The sequence below is a fragment of the Chelonoidis abingdonii genome, chromosome 5, assembly GCF_003597395.2.
Source record: "Chelonoidis abingdonii isolate Lonesome George chromosome 5, CheloAbing_2.0, whole genome shotgun sequence".
Lineage (NCBI taxonomy): Eukaryota > Metazoa > Chordata > Testudines > Testudinidae > Chelonoidis > Chelonoidis abingdonii.
This window is the reverse complement of record NC_133773.1, coordinates 67,205,475-67,233,283: the sequence shown is the minus strand read 5'-3', so window position 1 is coordinate 67,233,283 and position 27,809 is coordinate 67,205,475. Positions and strand designations below refer to the sequence as shown.

The 27,809-nt window shown below is 39.4% G+C and overlaps 1 protein-coding gene across 1 annotated transcript in view; it reads left to right on the top strand.

Annotated features, from left to right (window-relative positions):
* The window catches only part of FSTL5 (follistatin like 5), a 525,582-nt gene extending 499,832 nt beyond the window's left edge, over positions 1 to 25,750 (top strand). Inside the window, exon 15 of the mRNA XM_032787223.2 lies at positions 23,287 to 25,750. Coding sequence (XP_032643114.1) covers positions 23,287 to 23,989 — 703 coding nt within the window. The 3' untranslated portion in view covers positions 23,990 to 25,750. The remainder of the gene's footprint in view (positions 1 to 23,286) is intronic.
* The last annotated feature ends 2,059 nt before the right edge of the window (positions 25,751 to 27,809 follow it).

Genomic DNA, 27,809 nt, shown 5'->3' with positions numbered 1-27,809 from the left:
GATTTCCTGGGGAAAAATATTAATATTTTCTTCAGAGTTCAATCTTCCTTTCTAAACATTTTTCAACATTTGTAAATGGAATATCTGAAAGAAATCTAGTAGAAGCCATATCACTGGCTGCTATCACATTAATGCTAGCAGAGTATGTCAAATCTTTTAATGTAATAGTAACAACAACATCTAGCACATTTAGATTTGCAATAAGCACAGTTACCTTTGGAAAACTTGTTAGGGGCCTAGAAATGAAAGGGAGAATCACAAGTTTCTCTTTTTGTTTTTCTTTTTGTTCTTTTATTTTTCCTCTCTTTTTCTTTTTTCTCTTTCAAATATCTAGCCCTTTTTCTTGGAAACATAGTTTTGAAAATGTAAAAGTATAAAAATATCTTCATTGATCACTAGTGTTTCAAAACTAGTTTTTCCCTAAAACACACAGCTTATTTATGATCCTCCATTACAGTTACCCAGGAATAATCCTTGAAGCCTATAAAAAGTATCTGCACAGATCCCTGAATTTTTAGAAGGAAACCAAGGGCATGGCTACACTTGCAGATGTAGAGTGTTTTGAGTTGAACCTGCCTTTAGAGAGTGCAGTAGGGAAAGCACTGCAGTCTGTCCACACTGACAGCTGCAAGCTCACTGGTGTGGCCACATTTGCAGCACTTGCAGCTGCTCTGGGAGCAGTGCATTATGGGCAGCTGTCCCACATAGTACCTATTCCCATTCTGATGCTGTGGCTTGTGGGAAGGGGGCTGGGAAGCAGAGCATTTTGGGTTCTGTCCCAATGCCCTTTGATGCATCCCAGCAATGCCTGTGCTTCCATCCACATTTGGTGTCATCTTTCAACGTGTTTTGTGCTGCGCGCTCTGTCTTCCCTTTTGTGCTGCGGGAATGGAGCCCAAACTGCTGAGGAATATGCTGACAAGTCTTGCCAGCATGTCACATTTGGCAGTCGAGTTACTCCTTAAGATCCAAACTGACAGTGAGGACTCTGATGATGGTATTGACTCGAGTAACGCATATGACACGAGATTGCTTGTGGCATTCATGGACATGCTCACCACTGGGAAACGCCACTTTTGGGCTCAGAAAACAAGCACTGAGTGATGGGATCACATCATCATGCAAGTCTGGGATGATGAGCCATGGCTGCAGAACTTTCAGATGAGAAAAGCCACTTTCATAGGACTATGTGACGAGCTCATCCCCACCCTGCGGCGCAAGGATACGAGATTGAGTGTTGCTCTGATGGTGGAGAAGTGGGTGGCTATTGCAATCTGGAAGATGGCAACTCCAGACAGCTACCAATTGGTTGCTAACCAGTGTGGAGTGAGAAAATCGACCGTTGGAATCGTGTTGATGCAAGTTTGCAGGATGATTAATTGCATCCTGCTCAGAAGAACCGTGACTCTGGGTAACATACATGACATTGTGGCTGGCTTTGCACAAATGGGTTTCCCTAACTGCAGAGGGACGATAGATGGGACATATATTCCAATTCTGGCACCAACCCACCTAGCCTCTGAGTACTTTAATTGGAAGGGGTAATTCTCTATGGTTCTCCAGGCACTTGTGGATCACTGTGGGCATTTCATTGACATTAATACAGCTGGCCCAGAAAGGTGCATGACACACACATCTTTTGAAACATTGGCCTGTTCAGGAAGCTGCAGTCAGGGACTTTTTTCCCAGACCAGAAGATCACCATAGGAGAAGTCAAAATGCCCATTGTGATTCTTGGAGACCCCTCTTACCCTTTAATGCCATGGCTCATGAAACCCTACACAGGGAGCCTTGACAACAACAAGGAGTGGTTCAACAACAGGCTGAGCCAGTGCAGAATGACATTTAAAGGGCCGCTGGCACTCTCTGTATGGGAAGCTGGACCTGACCGATGACAGCATTCCTGTGGTTGTATTTACGTGCTGTACCCTCCAGAACATTTGTGAAGGGAAGGGTGAAAGATTCACTCAGGCATGGAACTCAGAGGTTCAACAGCTGGAGGCTGAATTTGAATAGTCAGAGAGAAGGGCTATTAGAGGGGTCCAGTGCAAGGCTGCAAGGATTAGGGATGCCTTGAGGGAGCAATTTGAGGCTGAAAGCCACCAGTAATGTTTGGTGCCCTGCACGGGAGTGAAGTGCAATGTTTCCAATGTTAGTAGGAATCTGCATTTGCTACGCTGACTTGCACTGCCTGTTGCTTTCCTGGGCTAAGGTATCTTTTACTTAATACAACAATAAAGAATGTTTTCAAAGCCAAAAAATCCATTTATTGAAAAAATAAAATTAATTTATTGAAAAGAAACACAATTGCTTGGGAAACAGAAAGGGCAAGGGGGTGGAGTGGGGAACTGTACAACCACTGATTTGCATATGTCCTGTTATCATACTCAGCCTTCCTGTCTGGAGTGCTATGCAATGAGTGCTACACTTCTGTATGGCTATAATGCATGGTGATGGGCATTGAGTCCAGTTGTAAGGGTAAGGGTTAGGGTCATAGTTTTCAGGGCTGGATGGTGAAGCTACAGGTGTTGGAGGTAACTGGTGGCAATAAGAACCCAGGTGTTCGGGAAAGTGGGTTGGAGGTGATATGGAGGTACAAGGGAAAGAGTTTTGGGACAAGAGCTGTGGGGGTGGGCACGGTAGTGCTCCACCTGCATGGCTATGAGCACCTGGATCGAGTTTGCTTGGCGTTCCATGATGCTTATCAGCTGATCGGTGCTTTGCTGCCAGAGCTCTGCGCTTTTGTGCCGCACTCCTCATTCTGCTGGAGGATCCTTCTTTCACTCTGCCTCCACTCCTGTGCTTTTAGATTTTTGTTACGGGACTGCTACATTACTTTATGCAGCATGTCTTCTTTGCTTCTACGTGGCCTCTTCCTAATTCTTTGGAGTTTTTCAGCCAGTGATAATACAGATGACTGAGATCTCCAGGTTGAATCTGTAAAGGCAAAATGCAACTTAATAGAGGCAGCATTGTTTACACCAGACAGAGCAATGATTCCCCTGTACTTAAGGGCAAGCACAGTAGCATAATTTGCCCATCCCAAAGTGAGTGGACATAACCCATGGGAGCCCCAAAATGGTGAGTAAGCACAGGGTCAAGGGGGACTGATTGTTTCATGGCCATACTGGCCTCTGGGTTTCTGTGCCTTGAGGAGAGCCAACAGCTTCAGGGGGCCCCTATACTGAAATTGTCCCCATATTTTCCACAGGACTTTGTCCTGGAAGATATCTCGCTGCTGAGGGTGACCTGGGAGGCAAGGGAGGGTCTTCTACTGCAATGCGGCTTCCGTCCTGGCCCATATGCAGCTTGCCTGTGTGCAGCAATGTTTCCCCCGCCCCTAATGGCACAGGGTTGCGGATATGTTAGCCTGACTGGGACAAGGACCACAGTGGCTCTCCTGAGAAACCTGCGCCAGTGCTTTGCCCAAGTTCTGGATGAGAGCTCTGAAGAGATCACTGAGGCTGATTACCACGATGTAAGTGAGCACATCAGCGCCCTATTCCAGATCTAGGCATACATGCAGCCCTAACCCTCCTTGCTCCAAGAGCCCGCACCAAATAACTTCCTTCCCAAAATAAAAGCCACTTACCAGGCACCTTCCCAAAGCACCGGCCGCCATGATTGGCTACCTTCTTCCTGGCTTGAGAACAGCTCCTGGCTACATGCATCTAGGGATGCCAGGGTGTCTTCCTCCTCCTCAGCACCCTTGCTCCCTCATCTGGGTAAGGTCCTAATTACACTTATAGGAAAAGACAGGCTCTTTAATAAAAATATCTGTCTGGAGTTGTTTATAAGGGCAGAAGGGAAATGAAGCAGGGCAATGAGGCAGGGCTCATGTATAACACCATGCCTAACCCAAAAGGGAGCATGTGATCTCCATGCCATTTATTGATAAACTGATCCAAGACATACATTGTGGGAAATACAAGACTTTAAAAATATAACAGTATAATCTGGTGTTCTATCAAATGCCTTTGTACCATTGATCCTAAGAAGCAGAGTCTTTTTTTTTTTTTTTTGGTAATGTTCAGCATTCGAAAACATCACTGATGGTAATGAGGCTAAAATATGCTTGGGCTGCCGAATTTGGACCTAGATGGTGAATCCCCCAAACTTCAGGAGTTGTTGGGTCCATCTCCACCAGTGTACTTTGTTCTATGACAGTGAAGTATAAATTTGAGCATCCATTTCATAAACTGAAGCACAAGATTGAATTTATTTATATGCAGAGGCAGTATGCTCATCCCTTGAGGGTGGGGAGGGAGGAGGTCCTCATGTTACATTCAAGAGGACTCTCCATTTGATGCAAAAGAAGCATTATGCACTAACTCTACCTATGGCCTTTTGGGCGGACAATAGAGAAGAAAAGTCATGTGACCTCCCTACGCCAATACCAAAAATCCATTTCCTTCCTTTAAAAAAAAAAATCGATCAGAAGTAAAGCTGTTTGTCTTCATTCCAAGGAAAACTGAGAAATGTATAGAATGTGTCAAGAAGTAACTGAATTAAAAATCCTTGGATAATATGGAAGATATTTTCATCGCTGCAGCTAATTGCCAATAAAGCAAATGACAACATATTTTAAGTGTCTTAATTATAACAAAAATAATAATACATTATCACAAAAGAAAATGCCATCTTGAAAGTTGGATGATGCAGACTACACTACAGAGAGGGGTAGTGTCTGAGCTCCAATTCCAGAGTGCTGTAGCACAGGATCATGGGGAAAAAGCTGATTTTTCTGCCAATCTTGCACCCACTGAATTCTGGGCTGCTGAGGGGGCCAGGACAGACCCCAACAGAGGGCTGCTCTAACTTACAGTGGCCTACCCCAGATCCAGCTATACAGATTTATGGAAGCAGCCCAGAATTTCCAATAGCCTCAGCAGTCTTCTGCCCCCAAATGGAAATTACAAGGGATGGAGGGTAGGACTTCATAGTGGCATGTGTTGGCCCTATGCAGCTTCTTCACCAGGGGTATTCTTCCTTATCTACTTGTGGCTCTGTTACAGTTTGCATACCCTGTCAGGTTGGCATATAGGGAGTAGAATCAGCCTGAGGGAATGCAGCTTCCAGATGAAAGCATTAAAAAATAGTAAATTTAATGATTTAATAAGAGGCTACAAAATTCATTCTTAAATATGGCCATCAATCTCTGCTGTCATGGGTCTCCTCTGGCTCTGTATCCTATCTTCAGAGGGGAACTGGACAACATTTATCCTGCTTGCTTCACAGCCATGTATATTGGTTTGGGTGAATCAGACAGTATGATCCCTAAACAGAGATAGAAGTGCTGCAACGAAGCTCAGAGGAATGGATCTCACCACTGTGGGAGTTTAGAAGATGGCTCCCCCACTCTTCTCAGTGCTAGAGGACAGGAAGAGAGGTACCCAGACATGGTTGGCGGATCTAGAAGCTATTGGCTATAAGAGGTGTTTCTTTTGCTGGGAACAAGGAGGATGTTGGGTGGGAAAGCTTCCACAGGCTTGGTAGTTCATATAAGATTTCAGATAAGCATCTGGACTTCAGATTCATCTATCCACAGAATCACCTAGACTTTAAACTGTGCTAATACCTTCAAAGCATTTTTAAAGTGGGCGTAGAAATAAAGATGCATCTAACAAAGAAAGAAAATAATCAAACTGAGGACACCTTCTGTCAATAAAAGAGAATCTTTACTCCTCTTGGTCTACTCGATGGCATCAGGGAGCGTGCTTCAGTCCAAATGGCACAGATGTAGAATTTGAACAGGAGTATTATATAAAGCATATCCAACAGTGGGTTTTACCAGGTTCTTTTTCTGCAGTAGCTGTAGAGTTGGAGCAATTGTGAAAATAACTCATGCACTAAAAGACAATGAAAATCACTTATGTAAGTGTTTCAGGCAACGGAAAGGAGGTAGCTATATAAATCTCATGGTGGCAGCAGAATATGTATACTGCACTCTCACGCGATATTTTCTCATATAGTGAAAGACTTCTGTTCTATTCCTTTTGAGGATATACATTATAACCCAATATATTTGTATAATGTATGATTCCTTCTTCTCACTGGCCACAACAGTTAAAACAATGGAAATGTACTGAAAAACAATGCAAGCGTAGGTAGAGATAACAAACAAAAAGAGGCAGGTAGAACTTGAAATATCACTTAAGCATGTAATATGGGTAGCATGAATATCCAGAATTACCATTGTTAGGATTTAAAAGTAAACATACCTTGAAATCTGAATTAAACCCCCATGCTTCAGCACATAAGCCAACTCTCAATGAAAGGGCTGGGGAAGAAACTGTCCCTGGGTGCGGGCTATTTCATAACTGCTTGCTGCAGGGTTTCTTAGATAGCCAGTAGTGGCTACTATCAGACAGGAGGCTGGACCAGACAGATCACCTGCCATGGCAATTCCATTGATTCTATGAGAGAATGTGGAAAATTGATCATACCTGAAGTATGTGGGTACTCGCTGGTTGAAGACAATAGAGATAAAATGTTTCACAAAGCTGATGACGTAAGAAAACCTCAGAGTGGGAGAAGAGGCTGTTATTGTCAGAATGGAGAAACTAGAGAGAAGAATTTTGAGAAGTAGCTAAAGGCATGACCATGAAAGGTATTGAATGAAAGGGAACTGGTTTGCAGTGGCTGTAATGGATATAGGAAGGTAGTGGAAGTCTTTCATAATGGGGGATGTTTATGTGAAAAAACATGCCACAGCGATCTAAGCTGTTAGTGTTTTCCCATTCTCTGGTTATGCCTATATATTGGTTATTGGTTCCATAAATCTAGGGCTCAGAAGAGCTCATCCATTTCTCAACTATGTCCCAGCTTTTGAGATATTCAGAACCTGTTCCAGCTCTAGCTTTAGAGCTATAATAAATGTATCCATTTGTACTTCTCTGTGCATTTTTTCTACTAACTATGAATGTAACTGCTATTTAAGAACTGATATATTTCACCTCAGCTTTCATATGAAGTTCATCTAGGATGCTGTTTCTTTTGTATTTTATGGTGAACATTACTCAATCTTTCCTTTACAGGAGGCAACATGCATTAATATAAGCATAGCTAAATATTAAGGAACACATAACATAGTAAAAAAAAAGGCTTATGTCAGATATAGATTTTGAGACAATACAGGGAGTCAGCTGGAACATATTGTTAACTTAGTTGTTAAAGATACTATATGTTTAAATACAGCCACTTTCATTTGAATTAGAAAAATAAATAAATATCTGTATTGGTTGTGCTTTACTTCTGGGGGAAGTGTGGTCTAATGTAGAGCAGGGCACTGAGTGAGGATTCCTGGATTGTCTTCCCAACTGCACTGTATCATTTTGGAGAGGTCATTTAATTTCTCTTTTCCTCAATTTACCCAAGTTGGCACTATAATAATAGTACTTACCCAGAGCACTTAATGTGGATATTATGAAGCTTAATTCATTCGTGTTTGTAAAGTGCTTCTAGGCCCCCGAGCTAAAAAGTGCTGTAGAAAAGCAAAGTATTATTGCTTCAGATTTCTTCTTTTGATTAAAAACAATGAGGAGTCATTGTGGCACCACGGTGGCATTCATCTGATGAGGTGGGTATTCACCCATGAAAGCTCATACTCCAAAATGTCTGTTAGTCTATAAGGTGCCACAGGACTCTTTGCTGCTTTTACAGATCCAGACTAACACGGCTACCCCTCTGATATGTGGCACCTTAGAGACTAACAAATTTATTTGGGCATAAGCTTTTGTGAGATAAGCCCATTTCATCAGATGCATGGGGTAAAAAATACAGTAAGCCGTATATATATGAAAAGATGGGAGTTGCCTTACCAAGTGGGGGGTCGGTGCTAATGAGGCCAATTCAATTAAGGTAGAAGTGGCCTATTCACCTTAATTGAATTGGCCTTATTAGCACTGACCCTCCATTTGGTAAGGCAACTCCCATCTTTTCTTATATATAGAGCTTACTGTATTTTTCACTACATGCATCTGGTGAAGTGGGTTTTAGCCCACGAAAGCTTATGCCCAAATAAATTTGTTAGTCTCTAAGGTACCACAAGGACACCTCATTGTTTTTGCTAATACAGACTAACACGGCTACCACTCTGAAACCTTCTTTTGATTGTTTGTCACAAAATACAATTTGGCTAAATTTAGATAGATTGAGATTTGTATTAGACAGTCAGATAGAATAAATGGAGAAAGAAACAACTGTCTACAGCTTTTGTAACTCTGACAAATACTCTAAATACAGTGATGTGCCTGCAGGTTACAGCTTCCCACCTTCATTAATTGTAAAGTAAATGGTTGAAAAAAATAAGTTTTAGCTACTGAGTCTTGCAGACTTGAGTTGTTTGAGTTCCGGTACGTGCTCTGACAAATGTCATATAGGCTGCCTGATACCATGCTTGATTTTATTGTATGGAGGAGACATGAGGGTTAAACTCATAAATATTTATCAGGGATTAATGAACAATGGGAGGACTCTACATATCAACTTGTACGAGAGGAAACTTTGCATTAAACATACCACTTCTTACCTATGAATCATTTGGGAAGACTGAAGGCTCTGTGGTGTATCACTTGTTCTACTGGAGGCCTAGTCATAAAATAGTCATACAGCACATAAGCCACAGACAAAATTTCTTGGCATGATTATGCGTGGCTATATTTTTTAAAAACAAAAATATTTTAAAATTAAATGCTTTTGAAATTTGTAATAGAAATTGAATTCCTGCATCCTGCATCCATTGAATTCCTGCAGGTGAAGCATAGGGGATAGCAGTACAGACTTCCACATACAGATCAGAAAGAACCTTACATAAAGCTAAGTGGATAGTGAAATCTCTGACCATTCTGAAATCACTAACCAGTCTGCTGAGACTGTCAACAACGCATTCTATTTAAAGCCAGTTTTGGGAAGTGGACATCATTCTACAAGGAGTCAGGACTGAAATAATAAACCATTCATTTCATATAGGACATTGAGAAGACATGAGATGGCAGAAATGCCATTTCATAGAATCATAGAACATTAGGGTTGGAAGAGACCTCAGGAGGTCATCTAGTCCCCTCAAAGCAGGACCAACACCAACCTAATCAGTTTGCTATTAACTTAGGCCAAATTCTAACTGGCAGTGTCATAGACACAATATGGGCGAGGTATTATCTTTTACTGGAAAATTTCCGTTACTGAGCAGGACAAGCTTTAGAGTTTACACAGAGCTCTTCTTCAGGTCTGGGAAATGTACTCAAAATGTCACAGAAAAACACAATGTGGAAAAGATTGTTTAGCATAAGTAGTTAACAAATATTTCAAGGAACCATTCACGTAAAGTGGCTCATTAGTATCCTTCCAGTGATTGGAGGGGGTGGGGGGAGGGAGGTGAGTTTTTTTTTAGTGGGTTATAGATTATTGTAATATACCATAAATCTACTGTCTCTATTTGCTCTATAATTTTTAGTGTCTAGCAAACAGGGGCAGCTCTAGGGATTTTGCCACCCCAAGCACAACAGGCAGGTTGCCTCTGGCGGTTTGCCTGCGGAGGGTCCGCTGGTCCTGCAGCTTTGGCGGACCTCCTGCTGCCTGCCCCCTGTGGCTTGCCGCCCCAAGCACATGCTTGGCATGCTGGGGCCTGGAGCCACCCCTGATAGCAAAGTTATGAATTTTAGCTCCCAGGCTCATCTTTTGAAAGTTTTATGCAGGTATCCTTTGAGGATGAGGACTGAGAGGTCAGATATAGAGTGATCGCTTTGTGAGAAGCGCTACAGCTGATATGGTGTTTTTGTCTTTTATCATTTTCCTGTGTTAGTTTATTCAAAAATGTAGTAATTATCTGGTTTCACTCACATAGTTGTTACTGGGGCATTTAGTGCACTCAGTGAAGTACACTATGTGATGTGATGGCATGTGTAGGACCCAGGGATATTGAAAGGTATGTTGTGGCGGGTGTTGATTATTGTACTCAACTCATATACCACAGAATATGCTCTGAGAAGAAAGTCTGGAATATACACCTTAACGCATTCATAACCACCTTCACCAAACAAAGACATTCCTCCGGAGTAGATTGCATCATGGAAATGGCCACCCACATACCCCAAGAGAACCTGCTTCAATGCAGAAATAAACCGACTCCAACTGCACCCCTCAAATTGCCACCTACCACCTCACACTAGAACCATATAGGCCAGGGTATCATCAAAAAACTATTATGCATGCTTGATGGGACTCTGTCTTGAAAGAAATCTTTCCTAAACTGCCTCCTCTGCCTTAAAACAACACCCTAGCCTTTCCAACTCATCATCAGAAGCAAGCTCCCCACAGCCAGGACATACCACTCAAAGTAGCACCAGACTCTGCCAGAACAACAGAAGCAAAACCTTCAGACATATCTCCACTGCTTAAACGATCAATACCACCCATGGCACACCTTTCATGGCTTGTGTGCTCATGGCACAGCGCTGGGAGAGAGCTGTCCCAGCGTTCTAAAAAAACCACCTCCATGAGGGGCGTAACTACCAGCGCTGCACTGTTTTTTCACACCTGTGAGCGAGAAAGTTGCAGTGCTGTGAAGTGCAAGTGTAGACAAGCCCTCAAGCTTGTCTCTCTCACCAACAGAAGTTATTGGTCCAATAAAAGATATTACGTCACCCACCTTGTCTCTCTAATATTCAGGGGCTGACACAGCTACAACAACACTGCCACAAGTACTTCTGTTCTTTTTGTGATACAGACTAACATGGCTGCTACTCTGAAAACTGCATACATCTGGCAGTCTTGAGAGAAAAGCTTCCATATCTATCCCAGTGCTAGGCCCCCAAGCCATTCACTGCTGCTTGAGGAGCTTCCACATGTTTATGGCTAATTAACATAAAAACACCTGTGAGCAACAGTACATTTTATTAGTATTTATTTATTTAGGTTTATATCCCTCAAAAGAATGGCCAGCCCAGGCCTGGGGCTCCTTTTGACAATCTTTAAAAATGTAAAATTATAAATATCAACCCCTTCCTCTCCTGCCCCCCCACCAAGTTACTAGATCAGTACCTTATAAGAAGACCTGGTTCTAGGCTGGAGGAGACATTTAGTTTGAAGAATGTACGTGCACAGCTGGTCATTCATTTTTTCATTTAGAAAAGGTTAATTAAAATGCCCTTGTGTGAAATCAGTAGAGTATGGAAATGATAAAAGCTATAGACCAAAAATGGTGTGCGGTTAATTTTAAAACTAAAATCTTCCTTTTTAAAATGGTCCAAATGTGGCATGAAAAGCCAAGGTCTTTATGAATACAGGAGCTTCTGCATGCTATCTTATGTTTACTTTATAGGCTTAGATTCTGAAAGAAACCTAAGTAAGTAAGGTGCCCAGCTCCTTTGAAAATTCCAGCCACATGTGCTTTAATAGAGTGGGCTGGAATCAGCCACCCAGTGTCTATGCTGGTTCAGACCTTGGCTGTGGCCTTTGAGAGGGAAAAGTCTACTGGGTAAGGTTTGCAGCAGAAGGCAGCTGCAGTCTTCCCTCCACTGAAGGACTGTGGGGGATCAACACAGCCAACATGAGGAAAGATCTGGCCAGGAATAAGTTGTCAGGGCAACTGAGATGTGCTGATTTAATGTATCTGCACAGCAGCTTGGTTGATGAGACTCTTCTGAGATTGAACCATAACTTAATTCTGCTTCCTCTCACCAAACTTTCCAAGTGAGAGCAGTGGCAACACATCCTACCTCTAGGGCATGGAGGTGTACATTATTTTTCCTTTTATTTTTATTACTGTAGCATCTGGAGGCCCCAACTGAGATCACCTTCTTGTCATGCTGTATACATAGAAAGTAGGAGCGAGTCTTTGCCCCAGAGTATGAAATGTAAGAAAATGACAAAGGATGTCAGAAAGAAAGTAGTAGTATCACTGTTTTAGAGATGGAAATTGAGGCACAGAGAGCTTAAGTAACTTCTTCAAAGTTGTGCAAGCAGTCTGTGGCAGATTCTGAAACTGGATACCTGAATCCCAGTCCAGTGCCTTAACTGCAGACCCTCTTTTCATGCATGCATGCACACACACAGAGCCGTCCCCTGCACACACATACAACCATCCCCTGCACGCACACATCCACCCATCCCCATCCCAATTTCAGAGACTCTTTCTAAAAATACAGTTATAAGTAGAAAAGCAGCCTTTAAAAATGCTCTTTAAAATCTCTCTTCCTCCCTCTTTCCCTACATTGATTAAAAAAAAAATGGTGATTTTAAGGTTTTGCAACAAATCAGTTAAATTACAACTTTTTAGCTGCTAGATAAGCTGGTTTGCCAGCAGCCTATTTGGTGTTACTTGACCCTTTGACTCCACAAGAAAATGGCATCAATTTAACAAAATTGGTTAAAAAACAGATTTGGTTAAATCAATCCAACCCCCTTGTATAGATACTCTTAAATCAAAATCAAGAATGCCTAAATAAGGAGGTTGTATTGATTTAATTGAATCAGTTTCTAAACCAATTTCATTAAATTAATACAATTTTCTTGTGTAGACAAGGCCTTAGAGTAGGACTAACTGTGTTTCATAGTTTGTCAGAAAAAAACATTAAATCATCTGTGCAGTGTTATCATAGTTGTGATGGTCCCAGGGTATTAGAGAAACAAGGGGGGTGAGGTAATATTTCTTATTGGATCAACTTCTGTTGATGAGAGGAAAGATTTCCAGCTTACACAGAGATTTTCTTCCAGTCTGGGAAATGTACTCACAATTTCACAGCTAAATACAAGGTGGAAGAGATTGGTTAGCATAAGTATTTTAAGGGACCATTCAAGATGAAGTGTCCCATTAATACATTTCCAGTCATAAGAGGAAAAAAAGGGGGAGGAGGAGAAGCTAAAGAAGCTGGCGGGGGAGTGGGTTATAGATTATTGTAATAAACCATAAATCCAGTGCCTCTATTCAGTTCATAATCATTACTATCTAGCAAAGTTATATATTTAAGCTGTCAGGCTAGATCATCTAGTCTGCCCTTCTTGTATATCAGAGACCATTAAATTTCACCCACTTAGTCTAGTCTAAAGCCTAACATCTTGTGTTTGACTAAAGCATAACTTGTGTTTGGCTGAAGAAGATCTTACAGAAAGGCATCTAGTCTTGGTTTGAGGATAACAAGATATGGAGAATCCACCTCTTCTGTGGGTAGTTTGTTCCAGTGATTAGTCACCCTCACTTCTTAAAATGTATGCCTTTAATTTCGTATTTGAATTTGTCTGGCTTCAGTTTTCAGCCATTGATTTGTTTGTTATATCTTTTCTCAATAAATTAAAGAGCCCGTTAGTACCCAGTATTTTTTTCATGTGAAAGTACTTACATGCTTTAATCAAGTCACTTCTCAACCTTTTCAATAAGTTAAACAAATTAAGCCTTAAGTCTCATCCTGTATGGCATTTTGTTCAGCCCTCAAGTCACTATTCTTATCCTTTTCTGTACCCTCTGTAATTTTTTAAAATATTTTTAAAAATGTGGCCACTAGAATTGTACACAGTATTCCAGTATCAGTCTCACCAATGCTATACACAGAAGCAAAATCACCTCCCCACGCCTACTCACTATTCCTCTGCTATAAATCCAAGGATCACATTAGCTCTTTTTCACATATCATTACACTAGAAGCTAATGTTGCTTGTTTATTATGGGTTTGTCTTCACTATGGGGATAAGTCGACCTAAGTTACACCACTCCAGATACGTGAATAACAGAGCTGGAATCAACGGACCTTAGGTCGACTTTCAGAGTCACTGCTTTCCAGGAGACAGTTGCCTGTTCTGTAGGTATGGCCTGTATTCCTTATTCCTAGATGTATACTTTTTCATTTGACAGTATAAAAAAGCATTTTGTATGAACGGATCAAGCTTGTCAAGTGGTCTATACCACTCTGTATGACTGCCCTGTCATCATTAGGTACTAGTAGATGCTGATTAATATCCTCCTTAGTTACAAATGATCTAGAAAGTACTTCATCATTTTCTTCCCAAATACAGAACAGAAGTATTTATTGAACACTTTTGCCTTTTTTGCATCGTTAATAATAATTTTACCATCTCCTCTAGTAATGGGCCTATATCATTGCCAGGATTGTTTGTATTACTAATGTACTTAAAAAACCCTTCCCCTTATTTTCTTTAGCCATGATTTTTTCCCTGATGTCTCTTACCAATTTTCTACCCTTAACATCTAATTTATATTGCTTGTTGTATGTTTCCTTTTTTTCTCATTTATCTTTTTCTATTTTATTTCTAATTTCTGCTTTCACTGTATCACTGAGCAAAGATGGGTATTTAGCCAACTTTATCTTTTCTCTTAATTTTTTGGAATCTTGGCTTTTTGGCCATCTAATTCTTCTTAAAGAATTCTCAATTTTCACTCACATTTTTCTGTCTAACTTTTTCCTCACAAACAATTTTGCTCATAATTTGCCTCAGCTTTGGAAAAGTAGTCCTCTTGAAGCACCAAGTATTACTGGTTTTGACTGTCCTCTTGTTTGCCCATATTGAATAGCATCGGGTTAAAATCAGGTCTCTAGACAATAACCAATTTTCAGTTCAGTGTTTAATGACCATCATAATGAGGTCCAAAATAGTTACCGTGTGGTGGATGCAATACTTTTTTGTGTTAGAAAATTATCTTCTATAACCTTTAGCAACTTTATTGGTGTTTTTTACTACTGGTTGCATGATAGCTTTAGCATGTTTCCCCCAAATTGACATAACATTTTTTCTTTCCACATGTTACAGGCAGGTGCTTAAGGAGTTACTCATCCGGTTCTTGTTGTGATTTTATGGTCTGTAACAGACCTCCACAAGTACCTGCTCCTAGGCATTGATAGTGAGCACATTGATTGATATATTCATTCAGGATCCTGTGGTTCTGCATTATCAATAGCTGTAAAATGGTGTCTTTAATAGTGTCACCACATCTTTGACCAATTCTCTCTATCCTAAACAGATTATAACCAGTAATTTTAACATTCCAATCATATGAATTGTCCCACCAAGTTTCAGTAATGCTAATTATATCTTTACATTGTTTCTCACAGTGTTTAAATTTGTTAACAATATGCTGAGTTGATTTTGTACCAAATTTGCCTCCATACCTCTCTTCCGTTGCATTGTTAGTTTAATGCACTCCTGTCATTCCAATGGAGAAGATTAGCTTCCACTACTTTTAAGATGTCAGCTGTTCTGTTTATACAGGCCACTTTCCCAATGAAATATGGCCCAGTGTTCCACAAAACCAAAACCTTCAGCTTCACACTGTTCACGCAGCCAAGAATATCATTTGGACTTTTCCCTTCTTCAGCTCCCTTCCATGATACCTGATATCAGAGGGGTAGCCGTGTTAGTCTGGATCTGTAAAAAGAGTCCTGTGGCACCTTATAGACTAACAGAGTATTGGAGCATAAGCATTTGTTGGTGAATACTCACTTCGTCAGACGCACGCTTATACTCCAATACATCTGTTAGTCTGTAAGGTGCCACAGGACTCATAGTCGCTTTTTACATGATACTTGATGTTTTCTATATATGTGCAGTTTCAAATCATGTCATATCATTTGCTCCAGTGTATATGAACTTCAGTGGAGACTTGCCACATGACTTCAGAGTCTCATCCAGTATTGCAGTTACATCTCGTATTTTCGCTCCAAAAAGATACCACATTCTCCTGCTATACTCATGTCCCTTGCTGCAATGGCTGTCCTGTCATTCTTCTCAGTATGGAGTTGCCCATGATGAATGCTTGCCTTTTCAGGATGTCTGAAGAATCTTTCTTGGTAGCTGCTTGCAAAGATATCCATCAGGTGTATTTTGTAGCTTTCTCTTCTGCCTCCCAGAGACCAGTTCCTTGGTAGTTGACCCATGAGTATCTGAGAATGATTCAGTACTTCTAGATGGGTTGAATGTCTCCTGGTTCTCTTCCACCTCTTGGTCACAACAAACCAGTCTGTTTCTTCAGTTTCTATTCTCTCCAATTCCTTTATTGTTGGTCCTTCTATACTCCTACTATACTCAAGGCAAGCATATTGGTTGTTCTGTCATCCTCCATATCTCCCACCTGGTGTAAAGCTCTGTCTGAACAGAAAGAAACCAAACTCCCTTGCTTGCTGTTCCTATTCACCTGCTCAGGAGTTATCCTGGCAACAGGTTTATATACTAAATTCCATTATTTAATCCCATGCTGACAAGACAGAGAGGGATTAACCACTTGGGGTGTCAATATACTGCAGATGGGAGATATGATTCCCAGTCCTGATAGACTCATGTTAGCTGAGCTCAAGGTAGTACACTACAGATAGCAGCATGGACATGGTGGCACCGGTGACAGCTTGGGCTGCTGTCCAAATCCAAGCCTGCTGGGCCCCCTGGGTCCAACACAAGGTGGCTAGTCCCAATCACCACCAGAACTGCAACATCCACACTGCTCTTTTTAGTGTGCTACATTGAGCTGAGCTTGCCCAAGTCACACCTCCCAGCTGCAGTATAGAAAGAGCCTCAAAAACCTCAGACATGGGGTCTCAGCTGCACAGTCCTCATGCAGGTATGAGCAAACTGATCTCTCTCACCTGGCTTGTTAAGAGGTCTACAACCACTGCTACTCAGCCCTCACAGAAACATACAAGTGTACCAAAAATACAGTTCATTGAGTTCTTATCTCCAAGCACAGGATAAGCAGCTACTCCCTCCCAAACTTTCTATTCTACTGCTTCTGTTCAACTGTATTGTTGAGCTGCCTGAGTATTTCTGAGTCTATCCAACTCTAATGCTGAAGTGTTTAAAAGTTTGTCCCTATATGATTAGCTCAGTACAAATAAGTCAATGAATAACAACTTTGATAACCTGTTGCTAGTCCTAATCACAGGGCCCACAACATTTTGGCACCTGAAGCGGGGAGCTCAAATGATGCCCCCATGCCTCCTTTCTTGGGCCAAAACTTTGAAAGGTCTCAATTCTGAAACAGTTGAAAGGTCTCTGTCTGAGGGGTTAGAGCAGATGCAGTTGTACCTCAGTGCTTGGCTGTAGACAATGGATCATGTGATGTGCCCAGGATGGAAGCTGGAGGCATGAAGGTAGGCATAGCGGTTGGTAGGTTTTCGATATAGGGTGGTGTTAATGTGACCATCACTTATTTGCACCGTGGTGTCTAGAAAGTGGACCTCCCATGTAGATTGGTCCAGGCTGAGGTTGATGGTGGGGTGGAAGTTGTTGAAATCGTGGTGAATTTTTCTAGAGTCTCCTTCCATGGGTCCATGATGAAGATGTCATCAATGTAGCGTAGGTAGAGAAGGGCGTGAGTGACGAGAGCTGAGGAAGCGTTGTTCCAGGTCAGCCTAAAAATATTGGCATATTTGGGCCCATGCGGGTGCCCATAGCAGTGCCACTGATCTGGAGATATGTATTGTCATCAAATTTGAAATAGTTGTGTGTGAGTTAAAGGCACAGAGCTCAGCAGCCATTTGTGCTGTGGCTACAACTCAGGTACTGTCCTAAGCTTGTATATCTCTCCGTCATGTGTAGTGGAGCATTCATTTGTGATAGTTGTCGCGTAACGAGCTGTATGTCCTTGTGTGTCTAGTGACAAGCTCCTGTTATGTATGACCTATTGCGTAGAGGTCGTACCAACCTAAAACAGTGGTAGTAACGGAGATAGCTGGTGCGGCAGTTCTCCTTAGTTCATCATGTCAATCAATCTGGAAAATGCTACTCTACAGTCACCATTGCATGGACTTTTCACTAGATTCTTGTTGTTGTTACAAAACACGCCATTAAAGTCATATCGTTTTGTATGGCTGATGTCAAGTGTGCAGTCCAGAACAACAGAGTAATATCTTGCTGCCACATCTTCTGTTTGACTTTTGTTGCAGTAACTGTATGATCTCATGTTGAATTGTTTCCAAGGTAGTGGTGTGTGTACATTTCTTGGGTGATGACTCTTCTTAGACGCTTCCTGGATTACAGCATCAAACTGAGCCATCAGCTCCACGTTTTTAAGGAAGTTTCCATGTTTGGCACATACAGCTGACTTGAAGTCCATGCAATGGCATGATTTTGGGTAGCAAGCATCTCACAGTGGTAATGAGCCTTTTCAGAACTTTTGCCAGTAAAGAGATTCTGATGCACTTCTCTTATGCTCAGCATCTATGGGGGCCTTTAACCTAGTCTCATCTCAAGCTCTTGCCACCTATGGTAATGCTTTCTGAGATTTTCGCCTTCTTCCTGCATTGCCATATTCTAGCCAGATTTTTCCAGTCCTTTGTGCCTGAGGAACCCATGTGGCTGGAACATTAGACTTGGAAAGTTTGCAGCAAAAACAATATGCAGCATTCTGGGTATTTTGAGTAAATAAGCTATGGGCCTCTCCACTTTGTTCACCATTGGGGATTTCACACCAGTATTGTGTTGAATGGAAACTTCTATTTTCATTGTCTTTGGGGAACATGAAGTTTTTCACTTGCTGTGGCCCAGGCAGTACAAGGAAGTCCCTTAGCCTAGTGCTCAAGTGGGTCCTCAGTCCTTGATCATCTAGACTAAAGGAACTAAACTCAACAGCAGCTCTTTCTTGCACCTCCACCACACTCTTCTCTGATCTACACTTTTCTTCAGGAATGTGCTTGGTTACATCCATTTGAGATGGAGATATGGATACTGAAGTAGCTGCCAGGTCACCTGCAATCTGACAACTGGAAGATCAGGCATCTCCTCAACACTCACATCTTCACTGGGGCTGGAAGGCTCACTGTGAACATTTGTGACTATGTATCTCAGGAGAGCACCTTCCTGCTTAGATAGAAAAGCTTCCTTTGCTTTTTTTCTTTTTCTGAATGCTGCCTAGAGGAGCGTTTCTTCTTTCACTCATGACTGCTGTTCTGTGCCAGCTATAGCGGCTCTCAACACTCAGTTGAAGGGGAAAAATAAGCAGACTGTTAGCAGGGCCTGAGTGAGGGAAGATATTAGTGTATTATGGGTCTAACTGGCTCCTACTACTTCAGCTTGCCTGTTCTCCTCAAGTGGGTTCAGGGAAACAGGAAGCTCCCTGAGAAGCTGGTGTTATTCAGTCCAGGCTTCTGGGAGTGCTAAAGAGGTACATAAGAGGCTCGTCCTCCTCTCTCTCTTTCTGCAGCTCCTGCTGCTTTCTGTTATTCCCTCTCCCCTTTTCTCTTGCCTGCCTGTTATGTCTCTTGTGCCCTCCTTCCTCCAGCGCAGCACTCCACCATTTCTGTGCATCTAGAGCAGAGAGAATACATATACACTAGCAACAGATACAATTTTCTATACTCTGGGTCCTAGTGGCGCCCTTCCACAGTCTAGCACCTGAGGCAGCTGCATCAGTTTGCCTCATGGTAAGGCCAGTCCTGCCGAATCAGTTACTTATTATAGGTATTCTTTTCTTTAACTTCTTTTTTCCCCAGTAACTTGATGAAAACTTGGCAACTTGCTGCTTTGGATAGTCATTATGTTCTAAGGAACAAGGTTAAATTCATTTTAATGGTTATAAATATTGTTTTCGTCAAATGTGATGCAGATACTCTATTTCTTACAAAAATCTTTTACTTATCTCTATCTGTAACATACTAACCACTTTATGATAATAGCCATAGATGGACCTGTCTTATCTAATTCTTTCTTGAACCTAATTATACTTTTGGTCTTCACCACATTCTCTGGCAGTGTTTCACAGGTTGACTGTGGGTTGTGTGAAATAGTACTTCCTTTTGGTTGTTTTAAACCTGTTGCCTTTTAATTACATAGGGTGATCCCTAGTTCTGTGTTATGTAAATAACACTGCCTTATTCACTATCTCAACACCATTTGTGATTATATAAGCTTCTATCATATCTCTCCTTAGTCATCTCTTTTCTAAGCTGAACAGTCCCAGTCTTTTTAATATCTTCTCATATGGAAGCTGTTCTATACCCAAAATCATTTTTGTTGCTCTTCTCTGCACCTTTTCCAATTCTAATATATCTCTTTTGAGATGGGGCAACGAGAGGAGGCTCATTCTTCCAGCATATTTATTTATTTAAATGTTTAAATTGTAGCCTTTTATAACTTTAGAGTGGAAATTTCGCAGGTCACAAATAAGATTCCTTTCTTCAGTCACTAAGTAAGAATTTGTATTAAGTATGAGATTGGTAGGTGCACACACAGACACTGAGTTTTAGGTATTGGAAATAAATATAATTGAAATCATAGAAAATTATAATAAAGCAATGTAAAAATAACAAAATGTCGTCCTCTATTGCTCAATCTTATGGAGACCATTAGAAAGGAAGATGGAAAGAACAATAAGTGGGGCACATTGCAAGTGGAAGTGAGGATTTGGCCTGCTGCCTGCTCTTGTTATTTTGTTGAACCCACTTGCAAATATAATTGTATTAGCTTTTATACTCTGAACACCCACACATGTCCAGGATGATAACTTGTTAAATTTTAGTCCCTTGCCTGTGCATGGTATCCTGAATGATCATAATTAATGTTTCAGCTCTTAACATAAGCTATTTCCATCAGCAAAGAGTCCTGTGGCACCTTATAGACTAACAGATGTTTTGGAGCATGAGCTTTTGTGGGTGAATACCCACTTCATCGGATGCACCCACGAAAGCTCATGCTCCAAAACGTCTGTTAGTCTGTAAGGTGCCACAGGACTCTTGGGTGCTTTTACAGATCCAGAGTAACACGGCTATCCCTCTGATACTATTTCCATCAGTATATTTCCTAATATTTTTAATACATCAATGTGATTAGCTCCTGTTACAAAGTCCCTAAAATTCCGTTATTTCAAAAGTTGTACTGGTACTTTTGCAGTTTACACGTTTATCACTAGGAACATATTACTAAATATAATCTATGCTAACTCCTATGCTATTTCTGCTAACAAAACTATAACTACTAATAGACATCGCTGGGCCTCAGCTTTATTGCCAAACTTACCTTAACATTAATAATGTTAACATTTATACTGTATGTTTTTTGCTTTCACTTTAGCTATATTAGCTTGACTCATAAAAGTAATTTTGCAAACAATATATGAATTAAGTTTGCCTCAGAACCTCTTCAGGATAATGGCCACAGGTCAACAAATAAATTGTAGTAGGTTTAGGCCTTAACATACATTGTTATAATTTTAAATTTAATTTTAAACAGGTTTATTTTTAAAAGAAAAAGGTATTTAATTTATAAAATATATGATTTAAATGAAAACATCTGATTTATTTATTTTTTAAACCACCAATTGTATTCACTGATCTCAAAAGTCAAGAAATGCCAAAGGTTAAGATTTTCTCCCACAATGTTAACTCAGCTGAGTTACATATACGTGGTGGTTTCAAATCCTGTTTTCCTTGTTAAATGTAATTTTTGTTTTTATTAATGCACACCATATAGTAGAAAGGCTGTGTTGTTAAGCTGAGCTAATGCTGTGAGACAAACCATTTTTGATTTGTATTTACTGACTTTTGGATGCTTGACTTAGCAATCTTAATGTTACAATTTTTTTGAGGGAAGAGGAAGGATTTTGGTATTAAAGATTAAGCCAAAGGGGAGTTTTGCTTCAGAATTGAAGATGTTATCTTGCCCAGTTATTGCTTGTCCATATAAAAATCCAGTTGATTGGTTTGCATGGGAAAAGATTGAGTAACAGGTAAGTATAAACCATTGTTAAGTGTGTGTTTTTCCAGTTGATTCATGGAAAGAATGAGTCCACTGTAGCTACCAATTAATGCTCCTTTACAGTTAGCACTGGAGGTTCAGGGATTAATCCCCAAAGATCACTCTCACTAGAGGCCATTACGTAAAGGACATCAGGATTTAGTTATTTACTCTTTTCTAGTCACCTTTGTTAAATCATGCTACCTCTCTGCATTTGTATGCAGTATGTTGATATGTGCATTGAGATGGACCATATAGTTTTAAGATTTCATACTGTTGCTTGATAAGTGACCTCATGTTACAAATGGTAATTCGGTATGTAATAGTGCCCAATATTGTTTTAAATGTCTGACAAACGTGCATTTGCCATTTCACAATGTGTGTAGCATTAGTGAAATTGCATTGCTCTTACTGCAGAAGTGTGAATACTGTATTTTGCACCTTCAGCAACACAATATCATGCATCAGGAGACTCAGTAGGCTTCATGAGAAGAGTATGGAAGGGTATTTTAGTCAAGGTCAAAGCTAAAAGAAAAGGCATCCAAAATCAGACTTTCCAAAACACAATATGAGCCTAATCTTGTTCAGTCAATCCATTCCAATTTCCTGTCCCAGCATCACTGTTATCCTTATTTGTTATTAATCCTGTTAACCCATTGGTTCAGATTGTCATGCTTTCCAGATATATTAGCACGCAGCAGCAAGAAAACCTGGCTCTTAGGAGCCAGGGGTCAGTTACAGTTTGACATGTATTGAGATGAAGCACCTGTTAAGAAAAAATTCTACTGATGCTCTTGTCTTGAACGGAAGAGTACTGTGCACTTCCTAAGCTTTAGAAAATGTTTAAGGTTTGGATTGCACTCTCGCGAAATAATTATTGGGACCAGAAATGTTTCTTTGTGGGACAATATGCAGATAGAGACCTAATATGGAGTTTATATTAAAATTTTTATCAATATAAAACAGAGATTTTAAGGTTTAATTGTACAACTCATTTTCAATGGAAATTCTGTGATTTACAAAGGGATGTTTAAAAATTTTACAAAGGAGGTCCTTGTGGTTGAAAAAACATAAACCTAAATCCTTATTTGATATTTATTTCAGGTGAATTAAATTAGAAGGATTTGCATTATTATCTGAGTAGCAATTCAGGTGGATTAATCTGATGATCTCAACAAAATATGAGAACTAAATGAGTAAATTAAAATATGCAGGATGTACTGCATCTTGATATTCAAGCTTTTTATCCCTTCTGGTTTTGGTAAAAGTTACTTGATTTTATAACTGAGTATACAAAATGTCAATAGATTTAGACCCATCTGGAATAATGTTTACCTCTTACCCTTTGTAAAAAAAAAAACAAATTATGCTCTTCCAATTAACTAGATCTATGATTTTAAAATATTTTGGTTTACAAATTCTGAATTATGATTGCAAAGAAGCCAAGAAAACATAGATGTTTTTAAGCAGTTTACTGTTTGAAACATTTGAAATTGAGATATGCAAGAACATATTGTTATACATCTTAACTCCTCTACTTTCCTTGCATTTATTGCTTGTTTGTACATAATTAGACTATGGGCTTTCTTTTTTTGATGTTGTGCTTTTTCCTCTTAGGTTTGGATTTATTCTTCACAAAGATGAGCCTGTGCTCCAGAAAATGGATCTTGAAACTATGTCATACATCAAGACAATTAGTTTAAAGGAGTATAATTGTATTCCTCAGTCTCTGGCTTATACACAACTTGGAGGATGTTATTTTATCTGCTGCAAGCCTGATACAACTGGGGCTATACCACCACAGCTTATTGTGGACAGTGTCACTGATTCTGTGATTGGATACAATGGTGATGTGACAGGCACTCCATATATCTCTCCAGATGGGCACTACCTTGTCAGCATTGATGATGTGAAAGGTCTCATGAAGGTCCAGTCCATTACAATCAGAGGAGAAGTACAGGATGCATTTGATATTCACACTAACTTGCACATATCTGATGTTGCTTTTCAGCCATCATTTACTGAAGCCCATCAGTACAACATCTATGCTAGCTCCAGCACACAAACTGATGTGCTCTTTGTAGAGCTCTCCTCTGGCAAAGTTAAAATGGTAAAGAGCCTTAAAGAGCCTGTCAAGACAGAAGAATGGCCATGGAACACTAAGAACCGGATAATCAAGGACAGTGGTCTCTTTGGCCAGTACCTTATGACACCTTCCAAGGAATCCCTGTTCATCCTGGATGGAAGACTCAATAAATTAAATTGTGAAATTACTGAAGTTGAGAGAGGCAACACAGTAATTTGGGTTGGAGAAGCATAAAGAATCATATTAGATAATTACTGAATGAATAGTTCTACAGTACATTGCACTTAACTCCATTCTTTAAATTTAGATTGCTTTCCTTTGAAATTTAGACCCTTCTGTATCTGTCATTTGTTTGGTTCAGATACAATTTGATATTAACTTTGACATAAAAAATTATTAAAACTGTGATTACTCATCAAAGAGACTTATTACTGATCACCATCTGAGGATACATTGGTTGATTAAAATCAATATTGAAATTTATGGTACACCTTAATAATGAGAGCAATTATAAAGCTTAATTGTGAAATGATGATACAATATTTTAAACTAGTAAAAAAAACAAACCTACAGTTCAGGGAGTTACAAAGGACTTAATATGATCCATTGCATTTGTAAGTGGCATACTGAAATATATTTAAATTCCAGTTTGGTTTTCTTCCAACAAAAATAAGAAGTGTTGTGCAACCTTAGACTTCTTAAACTGAAATGTTCTGTCCTATCCACTGTTCAATCTTTTTGTGCCTTGAAGGGAATGTCTCACAAGGAAAAGGAAGAGTAGAAATTATTTAATTTATTCCCAGCGTGACTATAGGATTTTGTGTATTAAAAAGAGGCATTTAGTATCTCAAGTTTTTAGTCTCCATCAGGTTGTGGAGCACGTTACTCTGTTTGGATCACTGCAGTTTGAGAAATTTATTTTTATTGTGAGTTTTAGTTGAGATAATTTCAACTGATAGCAGAAGTTTTACCTTTTTTGTAACAGATATAAGTGTCAAGTTACTTTGCTATCACAGGGTTGTATCAACAGGGAGTTTCAGGTCTATTAAAGACAAAAATGATGTGTATCTGCTTAGAATAAATCACACTTTGTCAAACTGATATGAAGCTTCACTTGTCCTGGCGGGAAAACTTATTTTTTAAAATAATTTTATGAAACATGCATTTTGAAGAACTTAACATAAAACTCAGAACTGGATTTAAGACTACAACCAGTGGATAGAGTTTTTGCTTGTGCATTATGTCATGTACAAGTATTTCATAACCTTTTCCATTTCCTTAGTAGATTTTCCACACCAAATCTCTAACTGGATTATTGCAAATAAAATAAAATAAAAAATTCCTTGTATTTTTTTTAGTTTAACTAACTGTTACTCTACATTTGAACATTAGCTTGCACATCTAAATGAGAATGATAAGGTTCTTAAATTTAGAACAATGATAGTATATAGAATCAGAAAAAATGTGACTAATTGAAGCCAGCAGTAAAACATCTATCCTGACTTACAGTAATGACATAAATATTTTGGGGTAATTTTTATTTTTTATTTTTTTATTTTCTTAAGGAATGCTTATGAGCTTTTAAACTGTCCTTTGATTACTAAAGCAATTAGGAAAAAAAATCTTTTCTAAGTAAAATTTTACTCCAGTTTAGATTGTGTAAAACCACTTAGAAACCTGAAATTTTCCAGCGTTGTAATTGTGTGTGTATTTAGCATCCTGTGCTGTGTGATACAGTAGATCTCTCTTTAGCTTGAGGAAACTTCCTGGCAGGTAGGTTTAATTAAAATAAAAATCTGCTTACATTTCTAGCTACTAAATCTGTTTTCCTTTTTAACAATTTTTCCCATTGTGAATGAGAACCATGTAAACTGTTACTCAGTTATTTACAGTAGTCTGTCACTTATGCATTTTTCTTCTGTAACTAACACCATGTGGATGTTCTGTATGTAGAAAATGCTTGACAAAAGGAGAATAAACCCCTTAAATTTTAAACATTCTTGACTTCAGTGAATGTTGCAATACAGCCATAATTATATTTTATTGTAGTAACCTGAGAAACATATAACACTACTTTTTATCTGAAGGCCAAGGGAAAAGAGGCTCATCTGCCTTTCATTACCTTCCGCATATCATGAATGATATATGCAGCATATGTTTTTTGTTTGGAGAAACTGTACATTTGCTTTTACACAGAAAGACTCACAACTTTTATTTATCTATAAAGCACAGTGTGATTATGTCTCCAACAGTAAAGGATACTTTTGAGAGGCTGTTCCACATTGTGTGTTAGCCCCACTGTCTCATTGAAGTATCGATAAAATAGTCAATTACCAGTTTGATCAAAGTAAATTTCTTTAAGTATTGAAAAATAATTGGTAGTAGATAGCACTTTAAGTTGTAAATTAAATATGTTAAACATAGTGGGCCAAATTTTCTGCTCATGTAAACTGGAAGAATTCAATTGGCTTCAGTGAAACTACATTAATTATATGAGCATAGAATCTGGTCCAGTAACTTGCTAAATTCTGGTTTAAAATCCACTATTTTAACTATACTTGGATAAGATAGTTGAGCAGTTCTTTGCTTGCTTTGTTCTCCTATTGTGCTGTCACAAAAGCCCACAATTTGGTTGATTTCCAGTTGCTGATTTTAAACAGTCCTTCCAGCTTCCCTGCATCTGGAGTGAAGTTCTGCCTCTGTTGAAGTCAATAGCAAAACTCTTGTTGACTTTGATGCAACCAAAATTCCACCTTGATGTGCATATGCAAGATACAGTAGGCAGTTTCAGATCCTTTCTTTACTGCTGTAATAAATGAAGACTCAGTCAATCTTATCTCTTAAACTATAGTCTAATAATGTTCTGTGACAATATTTTAGCAAGGGCTTCCCACAAAAATAAAAAAAGTCCTGTGGTAAATGTCCTGATTTTTCTCCGTAACCTGTGATAAATCTTTAGGGTCTGCTCATAGATACAAATTGAGAAACCTAGTCATAACACAGAAAGGAGTCAAAAACCACATGGCAAACAAATTTACAGTAAAAATAATTTGCTGGAAAAGTTTATTTCTGAAAACTGAGTATATTGAAAGGACAGCACAGCATTTAAATGTGTAATTTGACGAATATGGGGTAGAATGGAGACCTCCACTGGGAATTGCTTTGAAAATCCTTATCTTCCCATGTGTTCCAACCTGAGTTGTTCCAAAAGAATGTTGTACTTTCATGAGACAAGGTTCTGGCAGGGCTGATTTAGCAGTAGATAGAATAATGAACTCCACCTGAGGCAAGGAAATCATGTTAAATTTTCCATCAGTTTTATAGAAGGGAAGGTGGTGGATGTGATGCTCTGGAGCACTTACTTTTTAATAACTTCTTCCATACTAATAATCAATTGAAATATGATCTACCTGTCTTGTGTTGAGTACCTACATGCAGGGGAGGGAAGATGGGAGGCCACTGCTGTTTCCTTTTATAAACTAGTGGAGGTATGCACTCAGAAATCTGATGGTTGTATCTTCCAACATGTACACGTTGCCTTCATTTACATTCTTCCAACAGACTGCTTGGTTTCCTAAGTGTAAATTAATCAGCAATTAATTCTCCCACAGAAATAGGTAAACTAAGCTCAAAACACCTAATTTAACACATTTAATTATAACTGCTGCAAACAAGTTATTTCCAGTGTGCAGACATATGGCACAAAAGAGTATATTGCCCCAAAAACACATTTGCAAATGTCTGAAAATCTCCCATCCCATCAAAAATTCAAGCATATTTGTTGTTCATACAATTACAGACACATTTAAAAAATACTAGTGCTCATAGTGATTTTTAAAGTATAGGCTGAAAATTATAATGATTGAGGGTTTGCGTCTAGCAATGCCATCTCAGATGTGATCTTGTCAGCTAAGAAAGAAAATGTTAAGAATCATCTGGCTTAACAAGTTCTCAGATGGGAGACTTCTAAAGAAAATACTATTGCTATTGTAAGTGATGTGGATGGCAGTGGAATTAACATGGTGGTAGGTGACTTTTACTGGAGGGATTGTTA